This window comes from Euleptes europaea, chromosome 16 (assembly GCF_029931775.1).
Source record: "Euleptes europaea isolate rEulEur1 chromosome 16, rEulEur1.hap1, whole genome shotgun sequence".
NCBI lineage: Eukaryota > Metazoa > Chordata > Lepidosauria > Squamata > Sphaerodactylidae > Euleptes > Euleptes europaea.
The window spans coordinates 28105577-28123654 of record NC_079327.1 but is presented as its reverse complement, the minus strand read 5'-3'; the positions used below and the strand labels follow the sequence as shown (position 1 = coordinate 28123654).

Sequence of the window (18078 nt, the reverse complement as noted above, 5' to 3'; positions counted from 1 at the left end):
GATTGAAGCCACCTGAAGATAAAACACCACAAGATATAATTAAAGCGATTTATTAAAATTGTGCAAGAATATTTATTAATAAGAAGTGAACAGTGAGGGTTAAAATAACAAAGGCTAAATCAAAATAACTGACTACACAGTAATAGAACTGGTTCAGTTTTACCAATGTTACTCTTACCAGTGTTACTTTCCCACTGAAATCCTCCATCATTCCAAGTCCATTCTTATCCAAGAGTCAACATGACAGACAGCATGTCTAACCCATAAAGCAGACAAGAATCAAAAGGTCCAAGGTGGATCAAGGAGCTTTGCTCTTGGTACCATGAATCAGGTACCAAGAGCAAAGCTAAACTAAAAATGCTAAACTTTATAGCCAAGGGTCTGAGTTGGTCTAAGCTCATTTGACCAATCTGATCCATGGCTGGCAATGTCAATTAACTACGTAACCCTGTTACTAGCCATTTAACCCAGGGGGGTCAGAGTGAGATGATGTGGTGGGGGCTTGCTTATCTGCAGCCAAGCCCACCCAGTTCTCACAGATGGCGAGGCTCATGATTTCATCTTCGTCAACTGGATGGAATGTGGTTCTCCGCCTTGAAGATTATAGAGGGGAGTCAGGATACAAACTGCCTCCTTTCAGCACCTGGACTCTTAACTCAGTTGCAAAAGGTCCTAACTTGCTGGAGCTGAAGCAACATCACAGTTATTTTCCAACTTAAACCTTTCTATTGTAGGCCTGACGCCTGAACCAATGTGTAAGAGAACAAGACATTGCACAAAGGGACTCAGTTTCTTGATACCCATAACGAAGAGATCCATTTTGCTATCATCTTATTAATGTCCAGACTCTTACAAAAAAATTTGTTCAGCATATCAATAATGTGTAACATGGAAAACTATAACGTGTTCTAAGTCAGTTTATAAGCTTAATCAAATCTTTAAACTGAAAAACACTGCCAACTATGAAACACAGCAAAATGTCAACATTAATTTTTGACACAACAGCCTCAACTGAGTTTTAATAATGGAAACCTGTTCCGTGGCAGAAAGAAAAGAACTGAGGATGAAAATGCTGTCGATAGTTTCATTATGATTTCCACGTTTTCAAATATGAAAGAATACATTAGTGAAAATTGTTTTCTCAATGTTAATGAACTTCAACAGTTTGCATGAGCTCAAGCTGAAGAAATGCCTTCCTTGCAACCACTGCTTTTTGGTTTTGCAGAACCATAGGTAGTCGGTAATGGGGAAGAGAGAACTCTAGATCATATTGTGAGTGCTAGAGACATCCTAGCTTGCACTGCAATTATTGCAGAAGCCCAGCTGCACAATGAAGAGACCTTCATTGAAGAGACCTTCTGCTGCAATCTTCCTTGGCATCAAGTTAGGATAACAGCATGTCACTCGTGAAGACAGTGCCCATTTCTCTAACATCTTCTAGGAATTATCTGGTCTCTCTGACCTCATGTGGCTGTCTGGTAAACTAAATTTATTATGACTCCCTTAGGGATCCGGAAGTTACTGGAGTATTAGAAACGTCACTGTAGCTACTGGGTCACTTAGGAAAAAAACGTGACGTTGCTTTTTCACTCTTAGCAGCTAGATTCGAGTCCAGTAGCACCTTAGAGATTAACACGATTTCCAGAGTATAAGCTTTCAAGAGTCAAAGCTCCCCTCTCAAAAGCTTATACCCCTGAAAATCTTGTTGCTCTCAGGTTCTACTGGACTCAAATCTAGCTGTTCCACTGCAGACCAACATGGCAACCCTCTGATACTATCACTCTTAGCAGCTACTTTACAACACATTTGTATTCTGTGCCGTTATTATGTACTGTAGTTGCTTCAAGCTCCAACAGAGGCATATTTGCTTCTCAACATTTCAAATATATTACAGAAACTTACCCGTCACATATGGTTCAAGAGCTTTGGGAACTAAGCTTCTTGCATTTTTTAAGTCTTCCGCTGAGCAACTTCCAGACTCCAGCCCAAAAGCCATTCCCATGCGCTTTAACACTTCTATATCGTCATGTATTTCAAATGCATTGTCAAAATTAAACAAGTATTCAAACCTGGAGATCGGAGGAAGATAACTGGTCAACAAGCTATGAACGTATATTTGAAGTTCTTTTACAAAGAATCAAAAAGGTAACTTTTCAAGATACAGCATAATTTGAAAACAATACACAGTTTCAATACAGACTTTTAAAAAGCAATTCTAGAATAAGGCTGTCTGGAACTGCCTCATATTGAGACACTTAGTCCCATTTAGCACCATCCACTCTTGTGGGTAGGTGACACCTTCAGAAGTTCTATCAGAAACTGCTACTAAGGCAGCTGCACAGTAGAATAAACTGTAGTATGTCAGAACATAAGTGTATCAAATAAAGAACTAATTTAGTCTTTGGTGAATTTGAGGGGGAGCAGGGAGATAACTGAAAATCCTGCTTCCCGCTTCCACAGAGAGTAGTGCCTGCAGGTGGAAGTTAGCATCTAAGATACCAAATCTGTCATGCAACCTGGACCATCTGGGCAGTGGATTCTGGTTATTTCCTTAGCCTTTACATCTCATCCTCATCTGCCAGTTATTGATTAAATGGTTAAAAGAGACATACTGATCATCTCTGAACCAGAAACTGGCTGTGCCCATCAACGTTGTGTTCTGCATTCCAACTTTATAAATCTTAACTTTTGTCCCCTCTTTTCACAAAAAACAACTGCAATCACAGATAGAGAACACATTTCTTTTCCCTCTATTCACCTACTTGTCGTTAGAAATGCTGCAGTCTATCACAGTCTTCTTGCTGGTGTTTACAATTATAAATGGCAGGTGAATCACGGAATTGGATGCTGGTGGTCTATTTGCCTGCTGCTCTGCTTGACGGTTTCGCTGAACAAGATTCTTGAAGGCAATTTGCTGTTAGGGACACAACAACTTAAACTTAACAACTTAAATACAGAGTTTCTTTACCAACAGTGAAACTGCCATGACCAGTTTCACTTTAAAAAGAAGCCCTACACATCTGAGTTCTCCAAACAAAGCAAAGTAAATATTCTTTGTATTCAAGAACTACTGAAAATGCAGATTAATCTGTGAACCTAAAATTAATTTGTGAACCTGAATGCTTAGCACATACCCTTCATGTTGCTACAGCAATACACATCAGAAGAATCTAGCAAGAAATTAAAACATTTTTCATTTTACACGGCAACATTTTTCCTTCTAACCTTTTAGACATTATTTCACAAATATAGGTCTCAGCCTCAATTTGAAAACAGTTGCCATTTTATGCAAATGAAGATTTCATGCAGTGCGTGAGCTGGGGAGAGTCAGGATCGCAAGTGTCCACCTTCAGACCCACAATGTCTGCATGTGAACATCCCATCTGAACAGAGGCCTACACACATACACACAATGTATGTAGGCCTAACCCATGCAATCATTAGCTCAAAATTTTGAATGGTGCCAATTGTATTGACTGAGCTTGCGTTAAAAACAGTGTGCAAACATATGGATGTCAGATGAGTTTTGAGGCATAATGGGCATTATTCTGTTTCAGTAGTTGTCCCTTTCTGACCCCAACATCCCTCTGGAAATCTGTCACACTCAATCAGTAGCAACTTCCATCAACTCTTCTTGGCATAAAATAGCTGTGGAAGTGGCTGAATTTTCCCAGCTCTTCCAAAAGGAACTGATTGGGATACTGTTGATGTGTATGTGTAGGGATGGGGAATTCAATTAATTATAGGGACAGAGGATTAGCAGCTGTTAAACGACATAGATTACAGAGCACAAATATAAACTAAAGCAGTCCAAGTAACAACAGGAAATTAAAAAGGGAATTTATCACTAAATGGGAATTTAAAGCCTATTAAAGGGATAAATCAGAAATTCAGCAGGATACATTAATGCTTTCATGACCAATAACTTATCTTACTGCATCAGAGATCTAATGTAACAATGCAAATTGATCTGCCCAGGAGCATAAAGTGTTCCTTGAGCATACCTGAAGAATTAGTTCTTGTAGCTGCGACTGTTTTTGCTTTATTCTTTCAAGTCTCCTCTGTTTCTCCACCTTAATAAAAAAGGAACTTTGTTAGTTTTAAAGTCTAACTGGATACACGCAAGGAGTACTGTAGATTTTAATCAATACTTTAAAACAAGTGTACCCTACCTATCTTCCAGACAAACAAGCCACAGTTCTTAAAGCAACCCTCTGCAACTCTGCCATTACTGGAGCAATGGCTATACATCTGATAAAAAGTCCTTACGCCAGCGTTAAGACGGTCCTGCTGCTGCCCTGGTTACTCTCTTTTAAGGGGCTGCAGTGAGCCTGGCAGGTATAACCTCCCCCCCTTGTTAGTTATGTATCAGTGAAAGGAATTAAATCAGGCACTATATATGGTTCAGGCTGGAAAGAGCCATGAAGCTAGGTCTGCAAATCCAAAAGACCTTTATTTACATTTATTGTTCTCAAAAAAGCAGCATCCCATACTGTCAAGGAATTGAGCCCCTTCAATCCTTTGTTTATACTTTGGTTCAGGCTTTGAGGCCCACATAGAATTAATGGTGTGATATCAACTCGAAAGAGCTGGAATGCTAAATTCTGATTTACAAGAACTTTCCACTTTTAAGGAGATAAGCCAGCTGACTCTAGCTTTTTTTTTAAAAATGTTTTTATTTTCAAACATTGAACAGCATAAACACAGACACCATGGGCTTTAATCCTATTTCAGTACCTTAACCTGGTGGTTCACTTACCAGAAACTTTATTTGTAAGCCCACCTTGGGAGTGGTCCGCTCTGCAGGGTTGGTGTTATTGTTTAAGACTATCTAAAGCAGTGGTTCCCAAACTTTTCGGGCCACGGCTCCCTTGGTTCCACAAACTCAATCCCAGCACCCCCCATGCTATCCAACAACACAGTTGAAGGGGGCTACCTCTAGCACCCCTTGCTGCCCCCTTGCCTCTTAGTGCCCCCTGGGTAATCCCCCCCAAGGGGTGGTACTGCTCACTTTGGGAACCACTGATCTAAAGATTGGTGGCTTGCTCTTTGGCCTCTAACTGAGTTTGGTGCTGAAAAAGAGCTGGGGGCAGTCAGACTACCTTGTTGGATCGTGAGAGATTTCAGGTTTGTTAACTGTGTACTTGATGCTACCCTAACGAGAACTCACAGGGTGGCTTACTCTGTGACCTTCTCCACACATACTGAGTAGCAAACTGCTTTTGAAACAAAGTGGAGTTTCAAGAGCAGATTGTCTGGCATGAATACCAACAGTTCAAAGAAAAAAATCCTTTCCGCTTGATATGCCCAAGACCTTGGGAATTCCTAAAGCACTCTGAACATTTCTCGTCTAAAAAATAAAGTTACCAACCCAAACTGACAATGTAATTTCTCCGCATAAAAATAAATATTTCAAATTTGCAACATCTGAACACCTAGAGACACAATGAAAGATGAACTGAAGACCAATGGGACGTTACTTTAAAACTTGAAAACCATTCAATCAGGAAAAATAATAATTCTGGAACGAGAAGAAAAGGTAATATTGCAAATAACAAATATGTGCTCAATTTTTACCTCTAAATTCTGACATTCCTGAGCTGAATTAGTGGGTAGGCCAATCCATTTGATTTCCTTCTTCTCCTTGGAAATAATATTCATGGCCATAAGGACATTTAAGGCATCATAGACACGGCGTCTAATATTCTTCTGATCATAAGCCTGCTATAGACAAAGTTCATTAATTAAAAGTGTTAGCTGCAATTATATTTCAGAAAAAAATTATACAGCAGAAAAAACAACTGAGTTTTACGTCACAACTATTCCAGCAGCATCTGTTTCCTCGACAAAAAAAGACACTAGAATTGTACAACAAATGCACACTCATTTTGGAGACAAATTCTGGATGCTTGCAGTTACAGGTTGTGCCCACCTGCGGGTATTTCTATGACACAGAAGGACACAATCTTTATGGGGAAAGTTTATCAATGACAAGGGACAGCCTGAACTTCCAAAAACACACCAGCCTCCTCTAGTGCATTCAGAACATGAATACACCTACCGATTCATTTGGTGAGATGTGGGTATCTGCGGTACTGAACTCTGCAACTAGTTCATCTGCTACCTCATTGTAGGAGGTGGTTCCTTTCCTCTGAACCTTTTCACAGACCTTCATAGAGAAATGCCGCAAACCCTTGCCATTCTTTTCCCCCTTTTTATTTCGCTTCCTATAACACACATATATATACACAACGAGTTATACAGGCACATAACTCCCAAGAGCTTTAAACAGACAAATGTATGGTTTACGCTATTAAGTTTTTCAGGTACTGAATTTATTTAATGCTATTATGAGAGACCGGACCCGGGCATTATCCACTGTAATGATTACAATTTTGGCCTACTGCATTTAGGAGATGTCTGTATAGAAGTAGGATACCTCAAAACCGAAACAGTTCTAAATATAAAGGATTTTGTAGCAGCAAGTTTTATAACAGTGGTTATAACAGTAGCTTTGTACACTCAGATTTTTCTTCCATGTCAATCCTCCTGTACTAGTGGAAGCTCCACCGGAAGGAGGGGGGGAACGCAGATTTTACGGATTCTTCCTCCTTTACTGCATCCCCGTGAAAAGGCTCCCAAAACTCCCCGCATCAGCATTTTGGAGATCTCAGAAGGCTACTGGAGCAAAAGAAAAAATCCATCTCCAGGATCTCAAGATCCAACCCAAGATTTTGAGGCATCTATTCTAAACATGCCCGTCAGGCAGCTGTAACTTAACTTAATTCTACTCACCCAGCAGACCAAGGTGAAGAATCTGCAGTCTGGTTCTGTGATACAAAGTGAGTATTAGGCGTGTGCGGACTTCCTACTAGTATAGTGTTGGGGGCAGAAGGTCTCTGAGGCGTACCAATAACCTACAATTAAGAGAAAACAGGGTAGAGAACAACTGATAATTAAGAAAGAAAAATGGGATTTGAAAAATGTGCTTTATTTAACTATGCTTTTCTTCCCCAGTGAGGACCCAAAGCAGCTTAACATTGTTCTCATATCCTCCATTTTGTTCTCACAACAACCCTGCAAGGTAGGTTGAGAATGTTTGGCCTTAGGTCACCCAGCAAGCTTCCATGGCAGATTGGGGGTTCGAAACTGGGTCTCACAGATTCTACTTCAATGCTCTAACCACTAAACGGATTTAATTTAATCTTCTTCTTTTTTGCTTCAGCTATAAGTTTCCCTTTTTTAAAATAATACTGTTTAAATGAAATTTGAGTTTAATGCAAATGTATAGGATTCAGTTAGCATTGCGGTCAGCAGGTGTGCAGCTGTCTGGTGCATTTTCCTTCACTCAGAGGTCCCTTCCAACCCTGAGTCAGTTGATTCCTGGGGTCACAAGATTCATGTGGACTAAAAACAACATGGGTTAGGGGATACAGTAAGGGGGAAGGATGAAAAAAACCCCATCCACCCTGTGCTTGCAGACAAGGGAGGCAATTTTACCCCCCTTCCCCCTTATCACTGCAACCCCTCAACCCATATGAGATCTCAGGAATAAACTTTCCAGTGGTCGGAAGTGTTTTCATCCCTCCAGCAATCAGAGCAAAAATCTACATCCATCAGCAATTCCACTGATGGACACCACCATAAAATTTCAAAGCCAGAGTTTATGATCCTTTTATGAATGGCTGTTTTCTTTTCTTTTTTGTATTGGAAGAATTGTAGTGGAAACCTCATCATACAGCACAATACAGTTCAAACACTGTAGCTTGATACTGGGAACCAGAGACCACTGATTCATCTGAGTGTTCTTGTGCCCCTTTCTATGCCTATTAACCATCTGACCTGTGCAACTTGGTCAGCATTCTAATCATAAGCGTTTATGCCTTCCTCTAACAAACCAACAACACAGATATTTATTTTTCATCTCCTCAAGAACACTAACCTGCTCAGGACTAACTTGTAGCCCTTGCTTCTGCCTATGTTTGTGGGGCGGGGCAGCTATATGAGAGCGCAAGACAACCAAAATCTGTCAACCAACCAACACTTCTCTACAAATTCCTATCACGGTTGCAGACGATAAAAAGTGAGTTAGGGTCATGAGCGTTTAGTTATCTAAAACTAACCAATGCACTGCACTTTATTTCATACAATAGTAAAAGTATTATTAAATATTTAAAGAAACACAACAATGTACCCTCTAACATTTATAATGGCTCAGTTTCAAATTAATATGTTTTATGCGTATTTTAAACAATGCATGGATTTTTAAAAAAGTTAAATCAATTTTTTGGGATGTTTTAATCAGGAATTTAAATCAATGTTGTAAATCCACCCACCTCGAAACTATATGGTTTAAAATGTAGTGAAACATCATCTGTACTATTCAGATGACCTATATCAAGCTTCTATTATAATTCCAATGTCCAAAATGTTAAAATAATAAAATCGTATCACATGGCACAATTAGATTTATGAATCCCACCTGAGAAGTTTCATGTGTTTTATCAAAATTTTGGCTTCCTCTCAGAATTCCTCAACTGTTTCCAACTCTAAATTCATCTGCAAGTTTTGCTTTATGCAAAAACCGGTCGGGAACTTTAGACATGGTATAAGGTTGATATCAGTTTCAGAATCAACTTCACTGCATGGCCCTCTTCTGAACGGCAAGCAGCATCCCAGTAATTTATATGCAGAACTCCAAAATATATCTTAGTGTGGGGTAAATGCCACAAGTTACGCATCACAGTGAATTCAATTTTGCCACAGAAGATCCTAGATTAAATCCCTGGCCTACCCACTGAAAGGATCTCAAGTAGCAGATTTTGATAAAGACTTTGTTTTGCTGCCAGAAAGCTCTTAGTAGTGAGCTGGTTCATTTCCAGATGCAAGGGTCACAGAAGCCTCACTATGCCGGCATTGTCCCAGTATGGAAAGAATTATACTGGGTCAACCCATGTGGAAACTGCTTCAGTAACACACAAATTGGGTTTAAAGGTCTGGGAATTAGAAGGGGAGAAGAGAGCAGAGCCAAGCCAAGGTGGTCCAATGGATATTATGTTGGATAGGTGGCATGAGATCAAATCTCCACTTAGCTATGATCTTGGGCTTGTGATTCTCTTAACCTCCCACAGGGTTGTTGCTGTGATTAAAAAAAACCAGGAAAGTGTATGTTGTCCTGATATCCTTGAGGGAGCAGATACAAGTATGATAAAGTTTCTCCTGGATTCACTCAAGGCTTGAAGCAGATTTTGCATCTATTCAAACGAATCTCTCATACCTTGTATGTTAAATTAAAAAGCAAGCACTCAAAACACTGCGGTATCTGCAAGTGTTAATTCAATTATTTTACATTCAGAAGACCTGTAGCTGATGCAGTTACATTCTGATTTCCCAGGAACACAGCCTCTTCTTCCTTAATTACATAAGCTAAACTAACCACAGATAAAACAGCATATCAGCTCATGGATTTTATACACACGTTTGAACTTAAATAAAATATAAAATGAGCAATGCCATGACCCTGTGCACAGGTAAGTTAACAAAGGCCACTTCAGATGTGTTTGTGTTTTTTATTTGACTACACATACGTCTTTTATGATATGCATATACTAATCTTAATTTTTTTAAAGTATAACAAATGAAGGGGACCTAAATACAATCAATTTGAAAGATTAGTAGATTTTCCACACAGGCCTCTTACCACTTGTTGTGCAATATTGACATTAGACTGTCCAAATGTTTTCGGAAGGAGTTGTTTTCCAAGAGTATTCACTGTGGAAGGGTGAACAGCTACTAATGAAACAACACCTGAAGACACCCAAATAATCACAATTAGAATAAAGAATAATTGACATGCAAGGCACTTAGCAACCAATCCCAGTACTGGATCAACTGAAAAGAGATCAGCACTTAAAATTGAATCCTGTTTTAATTCTATTTTACACAGCGGGTACTTTCATAATTAAACAACTAAAAATACTCATGAGAGGAGCAGAACTCTTAACTGAGTAACAGCCAAGATAAAGGATTGATGATCATGCAGTAGTTCATTTCCCCTCAAGGCAGAGATATCAAACATGAAAACAAAAAGAATCAAAATATACACCCAGGCTACATAATACACTATATATATATGCTGTAGCCAAGCTCTGACTTGTATTAAGACTCCCACACAACACCTAAGTGACTAATACAGACTGTTAACTGCCTTTGCTCTAAGATGATTACTCCTTGATAAATCACTGTCAGCCACCATTGATGAGAACATCCACAACTACCATCATACAGGTATGCAGCCAACTTTGTGGCCCTTGTTCCCTGCCATGGCTTTAACAGTCTCATTACTTTCTCAACCAGTTTACTGGAAAGCCATTCACTACTGTGCTTAGTGTGCAGAGGATGGCAAACTTTACAGCCTCGTCCCATGCATGAAGACCCACTGACTTCAATGGGATTTATTCCCAGGTAAATGGGCAAAGGATTGCCAACAATCTCCTAGCAGTCATGCAAACAGAAAATTTGAGCAACTGAGACCCGTTACTATACAAGTACTGCCACCTTGTGGTAAAAATATAAAATGTCAACAAACATTTCTGAGGGAGTTCTAAAATTAAATTATTTGAATGGTGAAAGAAAGGGGGAAAAGATTTGGGTTTTTTGTTTTTTTTACTAGGTATAGATAGATTTTCAGAAATGTGGAAATATTTTCCACTACAGAATAGTATTTACAAATAGTACCTACTAGGCAGTAGAGAAGTGAAGAAACGGAAAAAATGGGGGGGATCCCTCCAGAATATTTGGGGGAATTCTGAAAAATACTCCTATGATTTTTTCCTTTTATAATAAGCTAAATCTTTTAGACAGGGTTTACTTACCCTTCATGTACAGAATGAAAACAAATGTAAGAAAATCTACAGCACAATATATTGAAAACTCTTATATACACTATAGACATATACAACACATTTTTGAGGATATACAGTATATGTTTGTTGTTTAAATGACAGTAATTCTGGCAACAATTAATATGATGTAATGTATTTGATGACAGTACAGTATTAAAGAACTCAGTGTTTTCACTGAACTTGATATTTGTATATATTGGTAGTCCTACCTATTTTGGCTGTATGAGACATTTTCTGCACAAATAATACATCGTTTTTCACTACAAAATTTGTTTTCTAATTTCAACTTCTATTTGTTCTGACAGATGGCAAAAATTAAGATACAGCACAGGGTTCAGCAGATTGCAACTCCCTTTGAAGCACAGGCTATATTTGCAATTTTGCATGTACAAAACTAAGACATTTTTACTTTTAAACTCCATAAATATGCCAATTAGTCCAACTAGTGCTATCTGATAAATTATATATTCTGTTAAAGAAGAAAAATAAGTTTAGGTCTGACAGGAACTCAAGTTTTGTATATTTTGTATATACTCGCAAAATTGCATTGATTTCCCCTCAATACTGCCATTTCCCCCCAAAAAGGTTTTCTTTATGGTTTCAAAATTTCCAAAAAAATTTCCTCTCTAATTGAGGGGCTTCCTTGTGATCCATCAGAAGGGGTTTGACTGCCTACTTTTCATCAGAAGATCCTAGAGTTGATCACTGGGATCTTTCGTTTAAAATATCGCTGTTAGTAGGCCTGGGAAAGACCTGTGTCTGAGACCATGGGAAATCTGCTGCAAGATAGAGTACAGTGAACCATTTCCTACAGTTCTGACTCAGCATAAGGCAGCTTGATCATATACATTCAACCAGAGAACTTACAGCATTGCTGGTAGCATTGCTGTTTTGATGATTCAGCTTGTTAGAAACATAATGCCAGCAAAAGGTTTTTTTATGATGTATGACACCTTTAAGCTCTTACTATGTGCCAGGTCTGATATCTGTGCTGGTACAAAATGGGTTGCTTAATTTTACTACAAGTCATCCTCAATATTAGCAGTATTTTATCCACTGGAAGGAGCAACCCACTCCACATATTTATTTGCATGGCTGCTACCATTGACCACCACACTTATCACACAGCTGAGAATACAAATCTGAATTATTAATGTGCTTAACTAGTTGGCTGTAGAAGATACGAGACCAATATGCTTTGGGACGACAGCATCCAGCTAAACTGATGTGACTACAAAGACATGCAACAGTGCACATGAAATCAGTTTATCATCCGTAAATTAAAGGCCCAGCAGCAAATATGATGAGTCTCCTCTTCCCACACATAGACGTGGGGAGGGCCATGTGACAGATTGTAAACAACCTTGTACTGTGGAGGTGCTCTGAGCAGCCCATAGTGCCCTTTTGTGGTTAGGGGAGGTGAAGTGTGCCCACAAGCTTTGGTTAACTATCAAAGCTAGTCAGAACATGGAGAGACCCAGAAATCATCTTCAAAATGTGACAGCACCCTTAAACTGTAGAGGTATACCACATAAATGAAATCTTTGTTAAGACAAATCCTGCAGATTGGACAACAATCCATTTGAGGCAGATATGCCCCTTTTCATTTATTTCATTACCAGGCAGAACAATTCCATCAATTCTCAGAGTCAAAACACAATGTGTTTACCATACCACGTCCTCAGTATTCAACTGCAACTTACAGCAGATCTCCTATTACCAATGGAGATCTGAATAGATGAACTAGGGTAAATTGACATCTGGATATATACATTTAACTCCTCAGATGACAAGGAATACACTACAATAATGACACACTACTCTAGACAACTACAAATATCCTCAACACACTGCTAGCCAGATGTTCACTGTAATTTTCTTTACGTAGCTAAATTTCAACGAATAATTACTAGAAAGCATAATAATAGACCTATACATTTTATACATAACTAGAGTGAACTTCGCTCTTCACCTATATATGATGAGTGTGTATTAAGAACGTTACCAACATTTATGTTCAAAAAAGTGTTTCATAGTAATACTGTGCACAATTCATTTTTGAGAAAAATTACTGGAATGACTGTTACATCAAATTTGACGAGAAATTTAAACACATGCTTTAATCTCCCCCTCTGAAATTAAGGAGACTAACAGTACAATACTCTGCAGAATTACACCAGTCTTAAGTCCATTAAAATCAATGGGCAGAGTGGAATAGTTCTACATAGGATTGCACAGCAAGGCTGGAATCCTGTACCGGAAAGTGAGTCCCACTGAACACAATGTGGTTTACTTCTGAAGTAACAAGCACAAGATCGTGCTGTTGGCTGGATCATGCCCAATATAATTTTCTTGTAGTACTGGATGAAAATCCATTTTCACTTCATTTGGCTTATCATGCATTGGACTTCCACAGCAAACTCTATTGCGTACATGACAATGAATGAATCATAACAGATTATATATATATAAACTCCAAGGAACATTCTAAGTCACTTACTAACTTGCCAATCACACCATATTAATTCATTTATTAATTTGCCACTTACTATCATATGAAAAATTAACAAAGCATCACTAGAAAGGGAGTGGATTGGTTGAATGGATAAATGCATCCAAGCCTGATTCCATGCTCACAGTAATAGTGTGGATTTAACAATTATTATTTTTTAACTAAAAGTTGTTTGTGAAAACAATGAAATTTATTTGTCAATGAAAGATCTTACCTTTTCCAGGACTAAGATTTTGGTCTATAAAAACCTTCAGTTCTCCATTAGCTTCAATTAGGCCAGCCTTGGAAAGAAGACACATACTTGTAGTCAATAGAAAATATTTTACAATCAAATTATAGTCGTCAATCACGCTTTAAGGTAGAGAGATCAGTACTGCTATAGTTTGTTATTGTACATGTTTTGGTATGGCCTTATGCATTAAAACAGAATTGCTTTAAATTAAACAATTTGTCTTTTTGCTAGAGCCCATGGAAATCTCAACCACAAAGCTAGTTATTGGTACTGAGCACTCATACAAATGCAATATGCACACAATAGCAAATGGGTGTTAGGAACTTTCTCTGAAGCAAAAGGAGTTGCTACGTCATGCATCAGGAATGGCAAAGGAAGGTGAAGAGAAGCCAGCGCTAATCCACTTGAGCTCTTCCAACATCCTGCTACAGTTATAAGAACGTATCTCCCAACTATAAGTACAGGTAAGCAGCTACCTCTTTCATTACAAATTCATAATCAGGCAAGACAACTGATACTGTTGCCTGATTGATTAAATACTACTGTGCCTCAACCATTTTGTGCATCTCCTGCAACCCAGTGATGTTTTTTTTATCCTGTCCTCTTTCCATAGAACTTAGGGAAGTGTTCGTGATCTCCCCCTCCTATTTTATCCTCAAAACCCTGTGAGGTAAATTAGACAGAGAGACAATGAGTGACCTAATATTATTGGCCAGGTCCGATTGCCTCAGAAAGGGCTGTAGAACCAGCCTAAGTTGGAAAAGGGCACTCATAGCTACCTCTATCATCATCTATCTAACCCAGGAAAATGAGGAGTCCAGGAACACCTCCAAGCTGTATGCCTGATCTTTCAGAGCTGATGTTAAGGAACGGGTAGTGATGCCTATTACTGCAATTATTTATTTATTTATTTATCAAGTTTCTAGCCTGCCCTCCCCGGCCAAAGCCAGGCTCAGGATAACGACAATAAAATCAACATGATCGCTAAAACCATAGATGGTGCACAAAATTGCTACAGTACCCGCTGAGAAACAACAGGCAGGCAGGACCACACACCCCCTTCCCGGCATGAAATACACAAAACATCAGCTTTATTCACAACCCACATTTCCTTCTTGCCAGGAGTTAGTTTCAGTCTGTTCATCATCATCCTATCCTTCATTATTGTTATACAGTGATTTCGTATTTCTTGTTGTACTATAGATATTTCTATGGGCTCCAAAGTGAGGCAGGGAAGAGTTATTTAGGAAGAAGAGAGCTTCACCATGCCTCACCCCATCCCCATTCTGCACATACATGTTCATACAACAGACTACCTGAAGTACTGAATGTGCTGAAACCTATCAGTGCCAATTTAACCTCTGCACATGCACTAAGGCCGAAACCCAGTACGTGCAATTCTGATCCAGGTCAACCTTATATAATATGCAGAGGTGGAAACTTGCATGTGTATAGCTAAAGCCCCATCGCATATAAATAATTTTCAGCTAACAACTGAGTGACCCTCCCAGAAGCAATATTCTTATTCATTTTTGTCCAATGCCACAAGCCCCACTGTAATGATTAAGGATTGATATTACAAGTCACAGGCTTCCATTAATTCCCCACTTTCAAGGCCTTAAAATATTGCTAGGTTTTCTTTCCAGCTGCTTCTTCCGGGATCTGAAGTGAGTACAACACACAGCTGCAATTTTTGAACCACAACCAGACAGGCACAATTGGGGGGGGGGGGAGAGAGAGAGAGAGACTTAGGGAAGCAAAGGATGAAAACCTCTTCCTACACTCGGTGCTCTTAACAGCTAGTTAACTTGTCACAAGGCCTCAGACATTCAGCCTGGGAGGTCAGACCAGGGCATCTCTGACACCACCAGAACTTCACAACAGGTGTCCTGGATACCTGGAGAACACACATTTGTTTACTAGCTCTTTCCAGAACTAGACTGTATCCTACAGGGTGCTTCCAGCCAGCTTGCCAACTCCACACACCAACAGCCACTTCCTGAGAACTGCAGCGGGCGGAGTGGCCGTACTGCAGCACCTTCAAAGAGGTTTGGCTGCTGCAGCAAGGGGGGAAAAAGAGCCTTTAAAAAGTTAAATTTAGAAAAGGGGGGGAAAGCCCCATTGAAAACAGTGATGCTGCGCCAGCATACAGCTGGTACAGCACTGCTGTTGTTTAGGGGGGTGTTCCCGGGCTCAAAGGGGTAAGGAAGCTGCCTACAGGCAGCTACGCCCCCCCGAACGCCCTGGGATCGCCTCCCAGGATGCCGGCACAAGGACTTGCACCGGCAGGAGGCCGAGCCAGTGTCTAAGCGCCACACTGCCACGGCCATCCGGGGCGGCGGCGCAAGTTGCACTACATCAGCATCCGTGCCAGTTTGCACAGCACAAGTGGCACAGACGCCGGCTTAGGGGTCACAACGCCTCCTAAGGCGATTCCGCCCCCAGCCTCAGGAATGCACTGAAAGTAACACATGAACAGAGGAACTGGGAAAGCATCTCTCCAAGTGGTGTGAACCATTCTAAGCCACAATTTTAAACACGGCAATTATAAGTCACACAGTATAATAAAAGTCTGTAGTGTTAAATTACACAAGTCTACACAGAATTTGTTTAAATTGGAGTAAAAGTTAAGGGTGTTATGAGCTGAAGAGAATCCATTTTTATTTAGCCCAGGCAGTTTTTATCTGCCCTTTCAGCTTCCATAACCCAACAACCATGACAATGGGGAATGTGGTTAGTTGGTCTCTGCTAGCAACAAGTACGAGATATATTCTTCACAGCCTTCTGGAAAGGTCTCTTGAAACCTAACACACATTCTCTCCTCTCACCCATTAAAAGTTTTAGAGGATTTCCTTTGAACAACAGCTAATTTCAGAAATCCCTTTAATTAACATGGAGAGAAAATGCCCATCTCGCTAACAGCTAGTACAAACAGAATAAAGATATGGTTAATGAATTCATGGTTAACACAGCAATGCACACTCCCTGTTAAGACCCACACTAAGATGCATAAAAAGTGTATTTATAAAAAAAAAATTCAGAAATGCAAGACACCAGCTTGTAAGATGTTACTGAAGTTAGTGGATTCACTTTTCATCACTGCAGTCAGTGCTAAGGTGCCATTTTTCACAATTCACCAAGCTGCTCTGGCTTCAGTCAAAAACCTCTGCCAAACGAAGCTCTCCAACTCACCTTTCTTAAAGATTTTCCCCTTGGTTGCAGCTTGCTCCCCTCAGTACCACAATATATAAATTTCCGGAGATTCAACTATCTAGAGCAGCTTCTAAAAATTAAAGTCAGTAACACCCTTCCTATACATGATTGAAAATTTGTTCTAACCCACACAGGAAATGTGTGCCGTGTGTGGGTGTAGATCTTAAGATTCAAGCCACTGTGTTTATGTGTGAGGTGTTTTTGTTTAATCCCCTGTACCATAAAAATAAAGGCACAATGAAGACACAAGTGGTTATGGTCCACCATCCTTCCTTGCAGGGTCAGTGGACTAATTAGAACACTGATCATCACTCAGCAGCTCACAGAGAACCACATTTCCAACTATTATCAACCAAAATAGCCATATGGCTACCAGTGTGGTGTAGTAGTTAAGAGCGGTGGTTTGGAGCAGTGGATTCTGATCTGGAGAACTGGGTATGATTCCCTACTCCTCCGCATGAGCAGCAGACGATAATCTGGTGAACCAGGTTTGTTTCCCCACTCCTACACATGAAGCCAGCTGGGTGACCTTGGGGTAGTTACTCTCTCTCAGCCCCACCTACCTCACAGGGTGTCTGTTGTGGGGAGGGGAAGGGAAGATGATTGTAAGCCGGTTTTGAGTCTTTCTTAAGTGGTAGAGAAAGTCGGCATATAAAAACCAACTCTTCTTCTTCTATGTGCCCTGTGTGCCACTCCAACAATTAAGTATGTAACTATAACTTTTAAAATTACCAGCATACTTCTGCACTGATGAACTTTAGCCAGGCCTTGCGGATTTGAAGTGAGAAAAAGAATTTCCTTCTCTGCCTTCCCACTCTCTCCTCAACACAATACATGGTAGGTTGGGCAAGTGAGATTGCCAAGGCACTGAGAGGTGGGCCGGCTGGCCATAGAGAAAGGGGAATAAAACCCACTGTGGTCATCTTGCAAATGCGATCTTGGGCTCCATCAACAGACGTATAGTGTCCAGATCACGTGAAGTGATGGTATTGCTCTACTCTGCTCTGCTTAGACCTCAGAGTATTGTGTTCAGTTCTGGGCACCACAATTTAAGGATTTAGACAAGCTGGAACATGTCCAGAGGAGTACAACGAAGATGGTGAGGGGTCTGGAGACCAAGTCCTATGAGGAAAGGTTGAAGGAGCTGGGTATGTTTAGCCTGAAGAGGAGAAGACTGAGAGGGGGTATGATAACCATCTCCAAGTACCTGAAGGGCT

The 18078-nt window shown here is 40.0% G+C and overlaps 1 protein-coding gene across 4 annotated transcripts in view; it reads right to left on the bottom strand.

The window, feature by feature from the left end:
• TFDP1 (transcription factor Dp-1) overlaps positions 1-18078 on the bottom strand; it is a 40872-nt gene that overhangs the window by 3402 nt on the left and 19392 nt on the right. For 3 of the 4 annotated variants that reach the window (XM_056861904.1, XM_056861906.1, XM_056861905.1), the window contains exons 3-10: positions 13631-13697; positions 9701-9807; positions 6796-6917; positions 6062-6227; positions 5578-5724; positions 4005-4073; positions 2763-2914; positions 1903-2069 (exon numbers count right to left, since the gene is read on the bottom strand). In XM_056861904.1, the coding sequence (XP_056717882.1) occupies positions 1903-2069; positions 2763-2914; positions 4005-4073; positions 5578-5724; positions 6062-6227; positions 6796-6917; positions 9701-9807; positions 13631-13697 (997 nt within the window). The remainder of the gene's footprint in view (positions 1-1902; positions 2070-2762; positions 2915-4004; positions 4074-5577; positions 5725-6061; positions 6228-6795; positions 6918-9700; positions 9808-13630; positions 13698-18078) is intronic. The other variant, XM_056861907.1, reaches the window with a different exon arrangement.